This window comes from Anas acuta, chromosome 20, assembly GCF_963932015.1.
Source record: "Anas acuta chromosome 20, bAnaAcu1.1, whole genome shotgun sequence".
NCBI lineage: Eukaryota > Metazoa > Chordata > Aves > Anseriformes > Anatidae > Anas > Anas acuta.
Window position 1 is genome coordinate 582,586 of NC_088998.1, and position 18,528 is coordinate 601,113.

General features: G+C 56.6%; 2 protein-coding genes across 4 annotated transcripts; one reads left to right on the top strand and one right to left on the bottom strand.

The window, feature by feature from the left end:
• Positions 1-1,204: 1,204 nt before the first annotated feature.
• On the bottom strand, positions 1,205-4,837 carry C8G (complement C8 gamma chain). 3 transcript variants are annotated; one of them, XM_068657328.1, is made up of 7 exons: positions 4,551-4,736; positions 4,110-4,249; positions 3,469-3,539; positions 3,052-3,159; positions 2,255-2,356; positions 1,930-1,968; positions 1,205-1,484 (listed from the first exon to the last, which is right to left on the bottom strand). In XM_068657328.1, the coding sequence occupies exons 1-7, from the start codon at positions 4,680-4,682 to the stop codon at positions 1,471-1,473; spliced, it is 606 nt and encodes a 201-aa protein (XP_068513429.1). In that variant the 5' UTR covers positions 4,683-4,736; the 3' UTR covers positions 1,205-1,470. The 3 variants fall into 3 exon arrangements, with proteins under 3 accessions (XP_068513429.1, XP_068513430.1, XP_068513431.1); XM_068657330.1 differs by lacking the exon at positions 1,205-1,484 and adding an exon at positions 1,523-1,846 and having other exon boundaries at positions 4,551-4,837; XM_068657329.1 differs by lacking the exons at positions 1,205-1,484; positions 3,469-3,539 and adding an exon at positions 1,508-1,846 and having other exon boundaries at positions 4,551-4,700.
• Positions 4,838-5,170: 333 nt separating this feature from the next.
• On the top strand, positions 5,171-18,195 carry FBXW5 (F-box and WD repeat domain containing 5). Its single transcript, XM_068657194.1, has 8 exons — positions 5,171-5,501; positions 7,563-7,720; positions 8,285-8,459; positions 9,363-9,511; positions 10,898-11,378; positions 13,932-14,079; positions 15,295-15,507; positions 16,168-18,195. The coding sequence occupies exons 1-8, from the start codon at positions 5,309-5,311 to the stop codon at positions 16,412-16,414; spliced, it is 1,764 nt and encodes a 587-aa protein (XP_068513295.1). The 5' UTR covers positions 5,171-5,308; the 3' UTR covers positions 16,415-18,195.
• Positions 18,196-18,528: the final 333 nt, after the last annotated feature.

The following is an 18,528-nucleotide window of genomic DNA, read 5'->3' on the forward strand; positions in this document are numbered from 1 at the left end:
GCAAAGCTACAGGGCCTGGGCATTTGCACCCTATAAACAAGTTCACCCCAGGCACATGGGCTGGGCAGGAACTCCATTGCCGTGCCGTGTCTCCACCATGACACAGGCACTTCTGGGGAGCAGCCCTACAGCTGGGTACAGCGAGCTGTACCTGAGGGGCTGGGGACATCCAGACTGTGCGGTGCAGCAGCCTCAGAGGCAGCCGGGGGGGGGTCTGTACGCGCAGCTGGACACAGCTGCCCTACACGTGGGCAGCGGGGACAGTGGCTGGCTTCGGGTGAGTCACGCGGCAGCTCCTTACATAAGTCCCTGATAAACAACATGTGTTACCAGTTTCCACTAAGATTGCAAAATGCTGGTGCTGGGGGCGGGGTGCTGCTCCTACCCCAGGGGCTGCGGATCAGCCTGCTGGCGGGGGGTGTAGGGAAGGGGCTTTCCAGCTTCCTGTATCAGCAGAGATGGCCAGGAGCTGCTCTGGGGGCTGTGCCCCTTCCCCTCCAACCTCCCTGCCTGCACTGTGGTGGTTGGCACCACTCATCCAAACAGCCCTGACTAGGCTGCACATGTCAGGCTGGGGGGGTGGTCCTGTGCCCCCAGGATTAACCCTGCGGCCCTGGGCCAAGCTCCTGCAGAGAACAGTGGGCTCAAGGGATGCCCCCAGCCTGGCCATACAGTTCAGCCAGGCAATGCTATGGGTCTGGCTCAAAGGGCAGCAGCCCCTTGGGGACCGTGGTCCCCAGTGCAGGGGCATGGTTTGTTTTACTGCCCCAGTGACTCTGGGAAAGGGAAGGACTGCTGCAGGGTTGTGGTTTCCTTCCCTGGGGCCCCTGAGGAGAAGAGCTGATCCAGCACAGGTCCCCGGTGACCCCCAAGTCCTCCCAGCCTACAGCACCACGTGTGTTCCCCAGGCCATGCTGCCATGGGCTACTGGACAGTCTGGGCTTTTTCTCTCTCAGCCAGGCTGCACTACGGCACTGCGGAGTAAATCAGGAAAGGTCACTGTTCCTGCCTTAGTGTTGCATGGTTCAGCTGAGGTTCAGGGAAAGGACAAGGGGCTGTGGGGTCCTTGGGGACAGGCGGGAGCTACATGGCTCCCAGCACCACACTGACTCCGCCGAGGCCGTTAGCAGGGCGAAGCAGTGGCACCAGCAGGCTCAGCCCAGGGTGGAGGCAGTGCTGGGGCAATTGAGAGGTGACTTGCCTGTACACAGACCCTTTTCTTGTGTTTATTGGAGTCTTGCTGACTGCTCCAGGGCACTGGGGTGAAGGATGCAAAGCCATGGGGGGATGAAACAAGGTCAGGCAGGGGGGCTGCCAGTGCAGCTGGAGGAGCTGGGGTGCCCCAAGGGCTGCTGTACAGCAGCGAGGTCTGGCCAAGCCCCAGCTCATCCCTGCCTGTCCCTGTGGCTGTAGGCAGCTGGATGAGGTGAGGGATCAGTTCTGGGCATGTCCTGGCAACTCTGCCTCCATCTAGAGCTTCATTTCTGGAAGAGAAAGAGAAGTGCTGAGGGGCTGGAGGAGATGTTGGAGACCAGTGCCAGGGCTGGCGACTCACCTCAGCCCACCCAAGCACCAACAACCAGTGATAGAGCTATCCCCAGGGACACGAGCACTCACCCCAGATTGTCCCCATAATAGAATACCCCACCCCAGAGCCTCTCCCCATAAAATGCCAGCATAGACCCCACTAAACTCAGCCTGACCCGCAGAGGGGCCAAAATGGGCTTTGCTTCTCCAGGGTGCAGCCATCCTGGGTGATGTTCTGCCACCTCCTTGCCCCACACCAGGACAAGGAAGGACTCCCCATCCCATGTCAGACCAGCACTGCTAGGGCAAGACCACAGGGCTGTGGCAGCAGGGGGCTATGCAGCCTGTGCCAAGGCTGGTGCATGCCAGTGGCCAATGCATTGCCTGGGAACTGCAGCTCACCGTTGAGAACGTGGAACTCGTCTGCAGAGTCACAAAACCCTGCAAGAGAGAGAGCCTGAAGCCATCACCCTGCCCAGTCACAACAGCCACACACCCCAGGGACACCACAGGCTACAGTCCTGTCCTTGCATCCTTGTCCCCTGGGGAGAGCACGGTGTGGGGACAGGGCTGTATGTGACATGGGGACACAAGCTGCTCAGACACACATAGATGTGCCTCCCCTCCCCATGCTGGTGGTGCCAGACCCCAAACCCCAGTGCTGGACCCTCCTGGTGAAGCCATCCTCGCAGGTGCCCCTGCTCCTGGGTTACCACGTGGCACCCACCGTACGTGGGGAAGTAGTAGGTCACATCTTCACTCAGGCCCACAGCCCTGGCGCGCTGCTCGAACTTGTCCGCAATGGCATCGCTGACCTTGCTGCTCCGTCCTGCGTGGGGAGGGAAACACCACCACCAGTCTCACAGCCCTGCCTGTCCCTGCTGCCAAGCCCCTGCTCCCTGGGCCTCCCACAGCCAGGCTTGGGGCCAAAGGGATTTTCAGCTCAGAAAAGACGGCTACAAAGCCCCGCCACTATGAGAGCTGTTTCTGCTGGCATGCTGGGGAAAATCTGCAGCTTCCTGGGGTGAAATGGCCATTTGCCCGCCTGTGGAGCTGGTGCAGGCAGGCAGGGGGCCACAGGCAGTGAGTAGGCAGGCTGGCACCCCTGCATAGCCAAGCAAATGTGTCCACTCGCCTTGTGGGATCTGCCCCAGCCAGAACAGGGGTTGCTGCAGGGAGACTGCCTTTGCTCTCCCCCTTGCAGCATTTGGGGACAAAACTCTCCACGTGGGAACAGGATCCCAGCCCTGTGTCTGGGTCCTTGGCAGCTCTGCAGGGCATCCCTTGAACACAGCATGGTGTCCCACCCCTGTGCCACCCAGACCAGCTCCCTCAAGTCCCCTGGCAATCATGACCCCAATGGCTCATGTGTGCCGCATGTCATTCATCCCCCTCCCCCAGCACAGCATGGGGATCTGAAGAGGAAGCAGCCCCTTGACCCAAGCCCCCAGCAGTGTGACTGATGTGGGGAAGCACTGCCCTGCACGAGGCACAGGCATCCACGCTCCCCAGATGCCAGCTCACCATAGAGCTTGACGGAGATGCTCCGGCCCTTCTGGTAATAGAGGATGGCATAGCTGCTGTGGTCTGTCTCTGCCACCACCACGTCCACCTTGCTGCCGTAGCCGCGGCCTGGGGAGGTTCTGGTTAGCCCAGGCACCGTCCAAAACCCTCACGTCACCGCCAGAGGGCACAAAGGGTGCAAATCAGGGCTAGAGCAGGTACATCCCGGCTGGGCTTTTGTTCCTCACCAGCAGGCACCAGCCCACAGCACTGCCTGTGACAGCATGTGGCACTGGGACACTTTCAGACCCCAGAGGTGGCATGCAGGGAAGGCACCACGGGAGAGGACACCGGTGCCAAAGCCCTGCCAGGAGCAGGAGGGGTCCCAGCTCCGTGGTCTCCACGGCCTCCATGCCACCCCAGCCCAGTCCCTCTCACCCTTCAGGAAGAAGCGTCCACGCGCCCCAGCAGGGAGGTAGCGCTGCCTGATCTCCCAGCACATCCCATCCCTGTACGGAGAGAGAAGGATGTTGGTGCAGGATGGAGAGGTCCCTGCCCTTCCTGCTTTCCACGGCACACACTGGACGTGCTTTCTCCACTGAGGAGGAGATGGGAAAGGATGTCCGATAATCCACCAAGCCCCTCCCTGCAGCTCTGAGCCTGGCTCAGCCCATCAAACCCCGCTCAGCTGGGTCACCCCATGGCCAGGGAAGTGCCCACAGACATGGACCCACCAATCGTGGTGGCCTTCGAGAGCCAGTCCCTGACCAGGTGGCTGTTGAGAAACTGAATGCCTGCTTGGTGCCTCAGTTTCCCCAGGCTGGCTCCCTCCCACCCTGCCCAGCCTGGCCACCCCAAGCCAGTTTCAGGCCGGTGGCCACACCGCTTGCAGGCTGCCAGTCCCACCACAGCCAGGACTTCGGCACAAAACATCCCAGAGGAGATCCACCCCCCTGAATTGTTCCAGGCCGGCTCTCTCCCAGCCTGGAGCCCGTGGCCAGGCACTGGCCCTTCCCCAGCCTGCCTGCAACTATCCTGTCCCTGCTGCCATCCCCCCTGGAGCTGCCAGCATCACTCACAGCTTCCTGAAGGTGCTGACCACCAGGCTCTGCCCATCCGGGACAGCCACTGTCACCGCCGTGGCCTCCAGCTGGTAGCTGTGCTCTGCCAGGTAGCTGCAGCGGGAGGCCATGCCCACCAGGAACCAGCGCCCTGCCAGCTGCAAGGCACGGGGCTGGTGTCACCTGCCAGGCCAGCACCACGGGGTGCCACTGCCCCGCAGGCCTGAGCCCATCGTCCACGGCACCATCGCTCGGCACCTCTGCCGGCAGCTGCGCCCCGTGCCCCAGGCTGCAGAGGCGGCTGCGGGAGCCAGAGGTGCCGCGGGACGGCCCCCACCTGGGCCGGGGCTCCCCGTGAGCGCTGCCACCCCCACGCCTGCCCCACGGGGCGGCTCTGTGGGCACCCCTGGCCCCGGGGCGGGCGGCGCTCGGGGCCGAGCGGGGCGCCCCCGGCCTCACCTGGGGGAGGCTGAGGTGCTCCGCGACCGCCACCTTCTCCAGGGGGCTCTGGGGAGGGGGCGGCCGCCGGCCGTGCCCCCGCGGTGCGGCGAGGAGCAGGGCGAGGAGCAGCAGCGTGTGCGGGGCGGCCATGGCGCGGGCAGCGGCCGCTCTGCCGGGAAGCGGCGGGGCCGGGCGGGGGCCGGGCAGGGGCCGCGAGGGCACGGGGTCAGGGGGCACCGGGAGCCCGGCCAGGCCCACCGCGGCTGGCGGGGCCTCCCCGGGGGCGGCGGCAGGAGGGGGCAGGCAGGGGGAGGGAGGCAGGGGCGGGCACGGGGCTCCCGGGGGCGGCCGCAGCGCGGGGCTCCCGCCTCGACGGCCCCGGGCGGCCCCGCGGAGACCCGGGCCCGCGGGGGGCGGGGCTTGGTGCGGGAGGGGGCGGGGCTTGTGCTAGAGGGGGGCGGGGCTTTGAGGGAGGGGGCGGGGCTTCTGTATGGGGGCGGGGCTTTGAGGAGGGGGCGTGGCTTTGAGGAGGGGCGGGGCTTTCCGGGGGGCGGAGGTGCCGCACCGTGCCGGTTGGCCCTGCAGGGGGCGCGGTGCGTGGCGGCCGGACACCAGCGAGACGGCGGCCAGAGCGGCCGCGGGGCCGGGCGGAAGCGGCGCGCGAGGGAGGCGGGGCCGCGGCGAGCCGGGTCCCGGTGCGGGTCCGGCGGGGTCGCGGGGTGCCCGGGCCGCCCCGCTCCGCTCCGCCCCGGCCGTGGCGGCGGCAGGATGACACGATGGACGCGGGCGGCGGCCCCCTGCTCCCCGACAGCGTCCTGTTCGAGATCTTCCTGTACCTGGACCACGCCGACGTGCTGTCGGTGGGGCTCGTGTGCCAGCAGTGGCGCGCCGTGGCCCGCGACGAGTTCCTGTGGAAGGAGCTCTTCTACCGCTACTACCGCGTGTCCCGCGAGGTGCCCCGGCACCCAGGTGCGCCGCGGGGCTAAGGCCGGGACGGGCGAGGGGGGTGGGGGCCGGGCCGGGCCGAGCCGGGCCCACGGCGAGCGCCGCCGGTGCCTCCTGCTCGGGGCCTCGCGGCTCTGCCCCGCTCTCGTCCCGGGGCTGCTGGCGGCAGGCGCCAGCCGGGCCCGCTGCTTGCGGGGTGCGCCGGGAGAGGAGCGGGGCAGCAGCGGGGCGGGCGGGGGCTGAGGCGGGGGCTGAGCCACTGCGCTGGGGCAGGGCGGACCTGATCCTGGGCTCTGCTCGCAGTAGGAAAATGGCCCATCCATCAGCAGGCGGCACTGGCTGGGGAGAGCCCTCGGCAGTCTCGGTGAGGATGATCGCAGGTTTGCTCTCTGCTGCTGCTCTCTCTTGCTGAGGAGCAGGTGCTGAAGGCAGTTTGATCCCACCTAGGCAGGTAACGCAGTTCTGTCGCAACAGCTGAGACAGGTCCTGGGGTCAGGAGTTGTTGCCACCGAGCTGGGCCTGTCTGGGAATCAGAAATGCCCCTTCCCAGCGTGCTGCAGAGGCCCAGGAGGGCCGTGGCCCCCAGGATGTGTATCGTGCTCCCAGCATAGCCCATGGCAGAGAGAACCGGCTGCCTGCTCTCTGGCTACAGTTGCTACAGAAAGATAAGAAGCCAGGAGGATCAAGCAGCGAGGAACCTGTCTCCCTTCAGCAGGGAACACCAGTGCAAGAGAGCTGTGAGGAAGAATGGAGAAGTTGTGGATGTGACTGTGCAGGTTGCTTGGTTTTGCTTGTGCAGTCCCTGGAGCTCATTTGTATTGAAAATGTTATCTTTAGGTTTTATCTGAGGCTCTTTGGCCAGTCTCATTCGCTGCGTGTCTCTTGAATTGAGTAAGCTGACAGCTGCCTTGTGAACTGGGAGTGAACTAACTGGGAGTGAGCAGTCAGTGTAGCTCAGTAATGTGTTTGGGCACCTCCCAAGCTGTGGAAATCATTCTCGGGGGGATGATGGCAGGGTAGGTGGGCAGTCCCAGGAGCTGGGGAAACGTCTTGCAAGCCTGCCTGGCTTGAGCAACTCTGTGGTATGGTGAGTGACATCCAATGGCTCTCATAAGCATTGAGCTTGTTTGGCCAGATGGGATCTGTCCTGACTGCATCCCTGCTGGGTGTGCTGGGAGCAAGAGCCTCTGAGAGGGACGAAGCGCCCTGCCATGTGAGCAGTGGTGGGATGTGCTGGCAGCAAGCTGCTCCCTGCCCCAGGAGCAGGTGCCTCCTGGGGCTGCAGTGAGTTCCAAAAAAAAACTGTCCTGTTGAGTGTAACTAGGAAAGTTGGCCTTTATCCATATAAATGTCTAACTCCTTGCTTCCCTGGGATTTGCTGCTGCAAGAACTCTGTAGACTACCTTATTGGGCACTTCATTAAAGATCTTCCTCTTTATTTATCTCTTTGCTAGCAGTCAGTATGACTTCTCTGAGAGTATTCCAGGCTCCTCTACTGCAGTACTCTTCTTCTGCCCTGACATTTTGTATCTAGTTCCAGTTCTTCTCTTTTGTTTCCCCTATCTTTTGTCTCATGAAGATGTTCTTTTCTGGTCTCGTACGCCTTCTGAAACTTCTTTAATTCTGTGTCAGACAAGACACAGATAATCAGAGTGGAGCCCTGTGCCCTGAGGAACAACTTCCCTTTCATCACATGATAGAATTGTTTGCACTGTGCTGGAGCACGTCTGCAGTTCTGACTGCTGTTTCGTCATGAGCAAAGTTGTTGTTAGATAGCTAGTAGCTGTGCCCTGGATGTTTCTTGCAGTGACTGTAGTAGCTTGGAAAGTAGTGATATGGTGAGAAGTTGTGTGTTTGTTAGAAGAAAAGATTTTTCTTGTGGGGGAGAGTGGAGAAACTACTGAGAAAAATGTTAAGCTCTGCCAACACAACTGAAGCTGCAGGGACTGGAGCCACAGCGGAGCTCCTGGTATTGCTGGTGGCTGTGCTTTATTAAAGGCTGATTCTGCAGCTGCTGTGTTCAGCTCAGGTCTGTTGCTTCCCTGCCATTTGCATTCCTATCAAGCGTTCCTGCTTCTCTTCCAGCTGCTGTCTCCTGGTATGATGAGTTCCAGAGGCTCTACGACACCATCCCTTGCATTGAAGTGCAGGCTCTGAAGGAGCACAATGACCAGGTTTTGCACCTCAGCTTCTCCCACTCTGGCTGTCTGTTTGCCTCGTGCTCCAAAGACTGTACTGTTAAGGTAAGGAGGAAGCATCCCCTGTACAAAACTTTGTTTTGAGTTAGTAGGGTTCAGCTGTGAGAGTAGCATTCAGGAAGGCTGTGGGGAGGTGAGGTTTGACCAGGAGTCCCTGGACTTATTCCTTTTCCTGAAGGTGCTGAGTTCTCAATGCCACAGCAATAATGACTCTTTCAGTTGTAGCCTGGAAGGTGCTGCCTGGCTCTGGCTGCTTTCTAGGTGCAAACTGGTCCCGCCTTGGGTCTAACAGAGGTAATGACCTACTGCAGTCTTGCATGAGTGGTTGTCTTGAGAGAAGTCTCTCTCAACATGTTTAAACCCAGCTGTGGCGATAACTGTCATTGCCTGGCTGATAGAGAAGTTTGGAGAAGTCCTGCATTTAGCTGCTCTCCAAAGCTGCTGACCATTTTCCATCAAGGGAGCTGACAGGGAAACTGGGACTTGGAGGCGTTTACATACGGTCTTCAATAATTTTTTTGTTGCCTGGTGAAAGCTGGCAGGACAGGTGGAGTGGAACTGCCCTCTGGCTTCTTACAGCTTCCTGACTGTTCATTTATCTGTCTGTAGATCTGGAGCAATGAGCTGGACATCTCCCTGCAGCACAGCTCCAACATGAGGCCATACAATTGGAGCTACACTCAGTTCTCCCAGTTCAACTCTGATGACTCCCTTCTTCTGGTATCAGGTGTCTTTGTGGGGCCTCACAACTCCTCATCAGGAGAGATTGCCGTAATCAGCATGGGTAAATACTGTCTTTGCCTTCAGTGGGGCTTCCTGGAATATGTAAAGTGGTGGGAGCTGGGGCTTCTTTCTTCCACTTGCTCTTTGTAGGCTGCGGCCCTGACCTCTGCTTGTCCTGCCTTCCACCATCTGTGCAAAGAGGTCTAGATCGCAATTCCGTAGGGTAAACCTTCTGGATAGCCGTAGGGATAACTCTACTCAGATCATCATGTCATCACCTGAAAGTGCAGTGTGGTGTGTGTGTGTTCTCATTCAATTTCAGCTCTAAGTAAGAGTCTGGGCAAGGCAGGAGTTGTCCATGTTACCAATTGTCCTGAAGCCACCATTTCTGACTCAAGCAGTGCTAGTCTTGCCCTGAGGTCTCATGTGGTTTGAGGCACAGTCATTCTGTCCTGCTCTACCTTTTCTGTTGCAATTCTGTGAAACCCACTAAATCTAGCTGTATTGTCTCTTGCCATCTCTGTTACTGTCCCAAAACCAAGGACTGTTGCTAAAGGCACAGCTCTCTTGTCCGGAAAGGCCCTAAGTCATGGCATGGAAGGATGAGAGTATGCAATGTGTATGACTTGTTCTTGTCCTTGGGGTGTCTGCTTTGGGCCATGCTTGGAGAAGGGCTCTGTAGCTAGATTGCTCTATGGTCTGGCTCTATCTGGCTGTCCTTATGCTTTGTTTTCCCTGGTGCATGCATTCGCCACAAATCGCCATAGAAGAGAGAAATAATCTGCGTCCGTAGCAGTGCCTGGAGGCTGGATGGTGTTTGGGCAGTGTCTGCTCAGCTTTCAGTAAAGGTGCTGCATCAGTGCTGTAGGCTGAACCTTGAATCCACGTCCCATACCTTCTGCCATGGTTTCTCCAGGACCCTTGTCAGGAGCCACACCTCATGCTTGTTTCCCCTCCCTTCCAGAGAACTTCACTCTGCTTTCCAGGGTGAGGAATAAACCCTATGATGTGTTCGGCTGTTGGCTGAATGAAACCAACTTGATATCTGGCAATCTGCATCGGATTGGACGTATAACCTCCTGTTCTGTGCTCTGGCTGAACAATGCTTTCCAGGTAAGGTGCCTTTGTTCCAGCTCCACAGGCAGTGCAGCTTCCTGCTGGCTCTTGTGGGAGGAAAAGCTGATGAGTGGATGGGAGAGGGGAACAGTGGCTGAGTCCCCTTGTCTGCCCTGTTTATCTCCTCTGACTTGCCTTCTAAATATTGAGCTCCAGGCAATCCTGGCATGAAGTTTCTCCACGCTTGGTATTATGGTATGTGTTGCAATGTTCTTCCTCTATCCTCTGCTCCCATTAATTCCTGTTCCATTAATTGGGATGAAGACCTGAGTGGAGTGCCCTAGAGCATGTTTTGCTAAACAGGAGAACAGATGAACTGCAGCAAGGTTGCTGAGGTCCTCAAGGCTCCCATTATAAAGCTCAGCTTGGGGTGGCTGCAGCCTGGCATGTATCTGAGCAGTGACCATTCTCCTACTTGGCAGCTCATGGCATTGTTCCCTGGAGGTGGCTGGAAGGCTGGGTTCAGTCCTGCCTGCTACTACCGAGGTTTGTAGGCCAGGTGCTGTCTGTTATGCTGTGATGAGACTCAGAGATCAGTGTGTGCTGGTTCTAGACTGCTTGTTCATTTTTTTTTTGCTACTTGTACTGCTCAGACGTGCTGCTCCTCCGTCTTACCTCTGTCCCAGTGTCACAGCCACACATCCTGTCCTACTTTTTTTTTTTTTTTCAACACAAACCTTTGATGCTCGTCCTAGGTGAAATTCCCTGTGGTAGCAGGGATCCTTTCAAAAAATACTTCTCTGTGCTGCACTGACGTTACAGCATTAACTCATCCATCTCCAAGAGGCAAGGAAGGACCTTGCCCAATTTGATAGAAATATTGAAGTGTGGTTGCAGACAGCAGAAGCAGTTAGGTAGGAAGAGACTTGCTTATTTCTGGGAGCTGATAATCCATCTGATGCTGCTGAGGGGCACATGCAAACTCCAGGAGCACTGAAGTCCTCTCCTTCTGCTTTGTGTAGGCTAGAGGGATGGCGCTTCCCACTGCACCTGTTTATTACAGAGACCTGTTCCTGAAATTCTTGTAATGCCACAAGCAGTGCCAGCTAATGATCTCAGGCAGGAAGGTGGGAGCAAGGCTGCCTGGCCTCTGAGTTCCCAGCTCAGCTGTTGTCTGCCAGCAAAAGCCTGGCCCTGGCTTTTTGTTTCAGCAAGCCCACCTCCAAGATGGGAAGGAATATAGCAGAGCTGGCCAGCCTCTTGGGCCAGTGCTCATGGCAGTGCTTAGAGATGCCCAGAGAGCAGTGCTGAGAGGTGCCAATGCGTGACTGGTGGCTGCACCATGGGCTCAAGTTCAGGGCAACATCTCTTAGTTTGAGCAGAGGCTTTATGAGCAATGTTGTGGTGAACTGATTCCTGCTTACTTCTCTTATTTGCTCCCAGGGCGTAGAGTCTGAGAATGTGAATGTAGTGAAGAGACTGTTCAAAATCCAGAATCTGAACGCCAGCACTATCCGGACCGTGATGGTGGCTGACTGCAGCCGGTACGATTCCCCAGACCTGCTCCTGGACTATGAGGAGCAGCTGGCTGCCTCCTCCACCTGCCCAGTCTTTGATCTTGGCAGTGACAGTGAAGAAGAGGAGGCCAAGCCCAAGCAGACTCCAGAGCCAGCAATACAGGAATTGCCAGATGACGGGGGTGTGACAGCAGAGGACGGGCTACAGCAGTTCTTTGATGATATCATGGAGGGTCGTGTGAGGCCTGCCATGACTGAGACAGAGTTGGAGACCAAGGTGGCTGAGCTGTTCATACGCAACAGAACTAAACCACCTGAGGTGAACCTGCTCCCCACAGAGAGCAACAGCAAGACAAAATACTTAATCTTCACCACAGGATGCCTCACCTATTCTCCACATCAGATAGGTAAGGCTGTGGTATGAGCTCCAGGGCATGTCTGCCTTTGTAGGGGGGTGTGGGCTGCAGCTACAGTCCAAATCTGAATCTGGAAAAGACCTGTGTTAATTTGCCACTTGTTTGTGGTGACTGAGTTGCAGTTCTGCTCAGGCTGCCTTCTCAGTACAGTGCCAGAAGCTTTTGAGATGCCTTCAGTGACTGGAGAGAGTTCTCTCCCACAAGCACTTGCCTTGAGGTTGTTTTGTTGCTACCAGGCTTGACACTTGGTGATGCAAGAATGTCATGGTGAGGATTAAGCAGGAAATCAAGAATGATTTAACATTAATCACAAGTTGCACACCGGTGGGTGGGTGTGAAGGGCAGTGGTTGCCCTGATTGTGGGAGGGCCTCAATCCTAGCCTCCCTGTGGAGGTTGGAGAGGGCGTTGGAACACGGCTAGTCTGAACAGCTGGGAGTTCATGGATGTGCAGTTCCCCCAGCTCTGAGACTGAGCCCTGCCTGCCCGTGTCCTGCCTGCCTCCTGTGCAGCCCGGGGTGTACTGACCCTGTGCCACCTGGCCTTTCAGTGTTGGTGTGACCTGGGTGGTTGAAGCAGAACCAAAGGCTTGATGCAGGAGGGGTTTCACAGTGGATGATCAGCTGTTTGGATGGGTGTTTCCATGCCGAGTTGGAGCCAGGCTGCCTGCTAGCTCTTGGTGGGGTACCAGGGACAGTAACTGCAGCAAAATCCAAGAAAGAGCACTGCTGGAGACCTTTTTTTTGGGGTAGGACTTCCCTTGCTCATTCAGGGCACTCTTCCTGAGGCACTGGAACTGGGAGAGACTGAAGTTATAGTCTGCCTGCTTTTCAAAAAGCTCCTAAAGCCAGTTTAGTGGAAAGGACCAGACAGATCAGTAGAAATGGAAGGAGGGAAGGAAAGCTGCTTCCACACAAGAAGATTCTTCAGTAAAGCCAGGCAGTTTCAGTTCCTTTTGATGCTTGTGCAATTACGGCCTCTTTCCTGCTTCAGGCTCTTCTAACCCTCCTGTAACTTGGGCCTACACCAGCCCAGTAAGTCAGGGAAAGGCTGTTTCCAAAGCTGTAGACCACCTGGAGAAGAGTCACTTGGTCTTTGCCCGCCTAAGACAGGAATGCAGCCTGGACCGAGTGTAGCTGTGATGCTCTGTGCTCCTGTCCCTTGCTGGGGCTGCAGGCAGATGTGGTAGAGTTCAGCCTGGCCCTGTCCTGGCAGCACCGCGGCACAGCAGGTGGTCTGCCATGGCTCAGCCTCTGTGAGCAGGTTTGTGTGTCGCTGAACAAGCCTTTGTGCATTTGCTGCCTTCCCCTGAGGAGCTGGTGCTTGAAAGAGCTCGCTGTTACGCTGCCTCTCGCCAGTCTGCTGGGCTGGTGGTGCTGGAGGGAGCTGCGCTGCGGGTGCAGCTGGGCCCACTTCTGGGCATTGGCGCTATCTCACCTGATCTGCTGCACATGAGCACTTCTGCAGGAGGTCACTGTGAGTTACTGTCTCCCTTGTGCTGGTGGAAAGCTTGACTCATGGGCAAATCTGCCTGTTCTGTTGGCTCGTGCATGTGGAGATCACGTAGCTGAGTTTGGAACTGGGAGCTTAGTGACGCCCAAGTGAGGAAGAAGATGCTGGTGAGCAGTGACAGTTGGGTGGGAAAGGTGAAGGTCCTGGGCTGCCCAGGTTCAACTGTGTGATGTGAAAGGCCCCAGAGGGACAGTGTGGGGTAACCCCCGCCTTGTTCCCCTGGGGAAGGGAGCTACAGTTAAGGGTGGTTAGCAGTGAGTCCCTCGGAGGGGCAGTGGGTTGGTCTTCCAATTTCTTTTGGGCATCCAGGGAGAGCTGAGCCCATGTGTGCCCAAGAGCTCCTGAGGTTTGTGGGAGGCCTCCAGGAATCCGTTGCATATGGTCTGTGTTTTGGACCTCTGTCTGGAGCTGGAAGGGAGAGGACTTTACCCATCTCCTTTTGTCAGGAAGTTCAAAAACTGAGTCTAGTTCTGGCTTAAACCCTTGTTCTTGGAGCTTTCCAGGCTGACCCCCAGCTGTGCTTGACAGAGACAGGAGGAAACCCTGTGCAGCCAGTGCATCTCACGGGCCTTCTCCAGAGTGGGTACTGGAGGAGATGGCCACGGCCCAATGATTCACTGATTTACAATGGGGTGGGTAAGGAGAACCTTGCTGCAGCCAGGGTGCCTCCCAGGCCAGTGCAGCTTCCGAGGAGCACCATGGCCTGGCGGGAGGCTTGGGGCCAGGTGCGGTTGCACCCACTGGGTTGGCAGCTGGGCACTGGGCAGCTTGCTGCTTGGGGCTGAATGTGCCAGCGTGTCATTTGTATGCACTGTTCTGGCCAAAAGCACTGCTAGCGAGAGCCTGTGAGCAGCTGGCATGGACAGGAGCCGTCTGCCAGTCCCTCCCTTGGTCCCTGGCCATAAATGAGCCAGTTCTCCTTTCTTAGCAGCACAGAGGGAAGCCCCTTCTTGAAGTGTGGGGACTTCCATCAGCCCTGCTTATCTGTTGGCAGCACCCTGCTGAATTCCCTGATTCTCCTTTTTGTCCTCAAGGGATTAAAAGAATCTTGCCCCATCAGATGACAACTGCTGGGCCAGTGCTTGGGGAGGAGAGGCGCTCGGATGAGTTCTTTGACTCACTGGATCACGTCATTGACATCCATGGGCACATCATTGGCATGGGCCTCTCCCCTGACCACAGGTGAGCATGATGAGATGGGAGGCAAGCAGGGTAGGTGCTGCCTGCTGGTGTCATACACTGGAGGGTTTGGGTGACAGCTGTTTGGAGACTTTGGGGTGAATGGGAGAAAAATTACAGAGACTTCTCTGCATCAGGTTGGGGTGAGGTACTCTGCATTAGGGCAGGCTGCCCATGTACTGGCTGTGCAAAATGGTTAAAAAAAAAAGTCTCAGCAGCTGGGCCACCTCACTCAAATGCCTGCAGGCCGGGGTTGTCCCCAGGGACCTGTTTGTGTACATGCACATAGCTGACAGGACAGTGGTTACTTGTCTTCCCCTGAGTGCTGGCAGTGAATGAACTTCACCTTCTGGAGGATACGGTATGTGCTCTCAAAGAGCACGTGGCCCTGCTCTATTTATCCCAGACCTGGGAGCAGTTTCAGACCTTTGATGCTGGAGTGCTGCTGGCCTGGTGGCTCGAGCAGGGAGCCTGCACAGGCTACCTGCTACTAGGACCAATGCTTAGGTCCTAGTGCTGATGGGGTGTGTACATCTGAACATCTCCCCAGATTGAGGCAGGGGAAGTTTAGGCTTGACATCAGGAGGGGGTTCTTCACAGAGAGGGTGGTTGCACACTGAAACAGGCTCCCCAGGGAAGTGGTCACTGCACCGAGCCTGTCTGAATTTAAGAAGAGATTGGACTGTGCACTTAGTCACATGGTCTGAACTTTTGGGTAGACCTGTGCGGTGTCAAGAGTTGGACTTGATGATCCTTAAGGGTCCCTTCCAACTCAGGATATTCTATGATTCTATGATCTCAGCAGGAAATCTTTGCTCCCTCTGCACTGCTGAGCCCAGTTCAGGATTGGGACAGGCAAGGAGCCTTGGAAGAGCAGAGGAGCTGCCCCCAGCTTGCTCCTGAGACAGAGGGCTAGGCTGTCATCTTTGGAGTTGGTTTTAATGAGATGAAAGAGGCTCAACCTAGTCTCTAGGACCCATCACCACAGTTGTGGTGGCCCATTCCTTTCCAGGTGAGGCAGGAAATGGTTCATCACCCTGTTGCTGTGTTTCAGCCTGAATTTCAGAGAGCAAAACTGTGGGCTTTATAAGGACCAGGGCAACTGCTCATCCCCCTCCCTGCCTGCTTGTGCTGGGAAAAGGCTTTTACAGCTGGGGCTTCAGGAGCTTTGGAGTGTGTGTTGAGGCTCAGGATAACGTTTTTGCTCCTCTCCCCAAGATACCTGTATGTGAACAGCCGTGCCTGGCCTCGGGACTGCGTCATCTCTGACCCAATGCAGCCACCCCCCATCGCTGAGGAGATCGATCTTCATGTATTTGACCTGAAGACAATGAAGGAAGTGAAAAGAGCTCTCCGTGCACATCGGGCCTACACGCCCAATGAGGAGTGCTTCTTCATCTTCCTGGATGTCAGCAGAGACTTTGTGGCAAGGTGTGTGGTGATGGGGATGGGCAGGATCACACAAGGAGGGCCTTGTGTGTTGCACTGCTGGCTGGCTTGTGCAAGCAGGGCTGAAAACTTCTGCAAGCAGAGCAGGAAACGGGAGACTTGTAAAAAGCAGAGTGACAGAATCAAAGGGTGCTAATAAAGGTTGTCTGCTCTGGTCCTGTTGTGAAATCAGTGAGGAAAGAGGAAATTTTTGGCTGTGGCATGTTTGGTAGTGGGTGGTGATCTGCCCTCTTAGGAGCTGCAGGCAGCAGGTGCTGTAGGGTGAGTTGCAGGGATGGTCCTTACTGCAGCCCAGAACAAGGTGGGTTCACTGCAGGTGCCGTGGTGCAAGCCTGGCCATGGGTTCAGACACACAGCCTGACTGTTCACGTGCCTGTATTGCTTTGAAGGGCTTTTCTTGTTGCTGCTGGGAGGCCTCATTTCACTTCTGGGAATCCACCTCTGCCTATGGCATAGTCTGGGTTGCAGAGAGGATTTGCTTGCCCAGGTTGCATGCTGGTAGGTGATGGGACTGCAGATGGAGGCTGGGGCCTTTGGTTGGGTCAAAGCAGCTGCTGCCTCTGTGCAGAAGGAAGGGCGTGGGGGAAGCAGGTTATCAAGGCTGCCTGGGTGATGTCCTTACTGGTGTCTTGTCTGATGCAGTGGAGCAGAAGATCGCCATGGCTACATCTGGGACCGGCACTACAACATCTGCCTGGCCAAACTACAGCACGACAACGTGGTCAACTCAGTGGCCTTCAGCCCAGTGGAGCAGGAGCTGCTCCTGACAGCCAGTGATGACACAACTATCAAGGTGTGGCGCTCCCCTCGCACGGTGCGAATCCAGCAGGCCAGGAAGCCCAGGCCCAGGAAACTGCTCTTCTCCTGGCTCATGAACCAGAAAAGCTGAATCCAGGTTCACTTTCCCCTGCAGCTTTCTCACTGCAGCCACCTCTGGAGCTTGCAGAGCTTTGAGCCCTGCACAACAGAGACAAGCTCTGGGCACACCAATCCCATCAGCTGAGTCAGGAGGGACCCCAGTTGTGGGAACTGCTTCCTCCTCAGAGCATCCGATTCAAAGACAGAACGTAAGAGCTGAAGACCTGTTTCTGGGTATGGTGGGCAGCAGCCGGAGCTGGTCACTGCAGGGTAGCCTCCCCACAGCTTATCACAAACGCTGCTACTTGGTCACAGCTCTCTCTGAGTGAGCCTTGGCATCTGAGAACAGACTGAGGTGTGTCTCGAGGATTTCTGCTGTGTGGCCTGGGACGTGGCTGACCTCAGTCATGAGAGCTACTGGCTGCAGAGCACTTGGCAAAAGCAGCGGTACAGTGCTGTGCTGCCTTACTGCAGGACTCTTAATATACTAGTTTTATTAATGTTTGTTTGTCCCAAACCTCCATGGGTAACTCGTCTGGCTGCTGGGTGTGCTGAGTGCCTCCCCACACACAGTGTTAGGGCCATGGAGGGCAGCAAGGGCTGAAAAGGTGATGGCAGCAGGGGAGGCAGTGCTGGTGCAGGGCAGGAGGTGCCTGGCTGCTGTCTGTGGCGTTTGGTTAGCAACCAAATGGTGGTACCACCGGTTTCCAAATTTGAGTGGGGGAAGCTGGTGGTAACATGGCGCTGGCTTTGCCCCCACCTTCCTCTGCTCCATAGCAGTTAAATAAGCTATGGCATTGGTAACACGTTCATTCCAGAGGATCTGCTGACCCTTTCCAAGGCAGTAGCTGTGAGGATGGCTGATGTCACTTGGCTGTCTCATGGTCACTTCCCTCCTATGCTACTCAAACTGGCACTTTAGGTTTTCTTGGTATGTTCTCTGTGAATAGGTGTAGGCATCCACAGGTGAATGGGTGGAGGCACAGCCCTCTTGCCCAAAATGACATTTGAATAAGCTTCCTTCCACCTGGGTTGACTCCTCTTGGGTTCAGCGATCAGCTCCCTATGAAGACTCTTTTGAGGGCAGGAGCTGGCTTACTTTAAGCTATTTTGAACTCGTTGTTTACTCCGTTGTCCCCGAAGCTTTTCTCTCTCTAGCAGGTAGCCAAATGTTAAGAGTCTAAAATTAAGCTCCTAATCTTGTCTTGGCCTAGACAGCATGGGCCCACAGCTCCCAGGGCCAGCAGTGACCCCAAGAGCTGCAATTACTCCTGGGAGCTGGGTTCCTGGCAGAGTCTGGAAGGGAGCCAAACTCAGCATGGGCTGGAGGAGCAGCTTCGGATCTCTTCTGAGCATGGGAGTGCCTGGGCAGTTGTCTGTGCCACTCACAGCCTTGCGTTGCAAACGTTCTTCATGGAGGCAGTAGATACTGTCTTGATATGCACTGATGGCTTTAACAGCTCCTAAAGCCCTTGGCAAGAGGGTCTGTACCCTTCTTGCTCTGCCCCAGCAAGTGCCCATGGCTTTATCCAAAACCCCTGTACTCAGGTTTTCTGTCTTCGTAGGACTTCTAGAAACAAGGGAGTCCATTGTGTGCGTGTGTGTCTATGGGTGTGCACACAGGATCTGAATCCAGCTCTGTCCAATTACACATCAAAGGTACAGAGCCTCTACCTTCCTCCTCTCCTCCCCTAAGACAGTGAAATGTTTTTCCCCTTGGCTCAGTGTAGTAGTGAGCAAGGCACTGACGGTTTATGTTTGTACCAAGTTTTGCTCTTCACTATGGCATTGAATAAATATTCTGCTAAAGCATCTCTGCAATGTGAGTTTGTTTTTCCTAGTAGTTTTTTTTTCCCCTACTGAAGCCAGAAGCACAATACTGCTCTGTCTGCTGCAGCCCCTGCAAAAGTAGCTGTTGTTCCAGGACAGGACAGGAGCTAGACCAGTCACCAGCGTCCTCTTTCAGGCTTTCAACATTCAGCCGTTGCATCAGGCAGCACCTCTGTCTGCACGAATTGGGGCCAGCTGCCCTGTGAGAAACTTGCCCCTCCTGAGAGGGTACAGGCCCCTCCTGTAGTACCCATCGCTGCCTCTTCTGTGGCCGTGCAGGTAAAAGGACCTGGTCTAGTGCTACAGCTCCTGGGA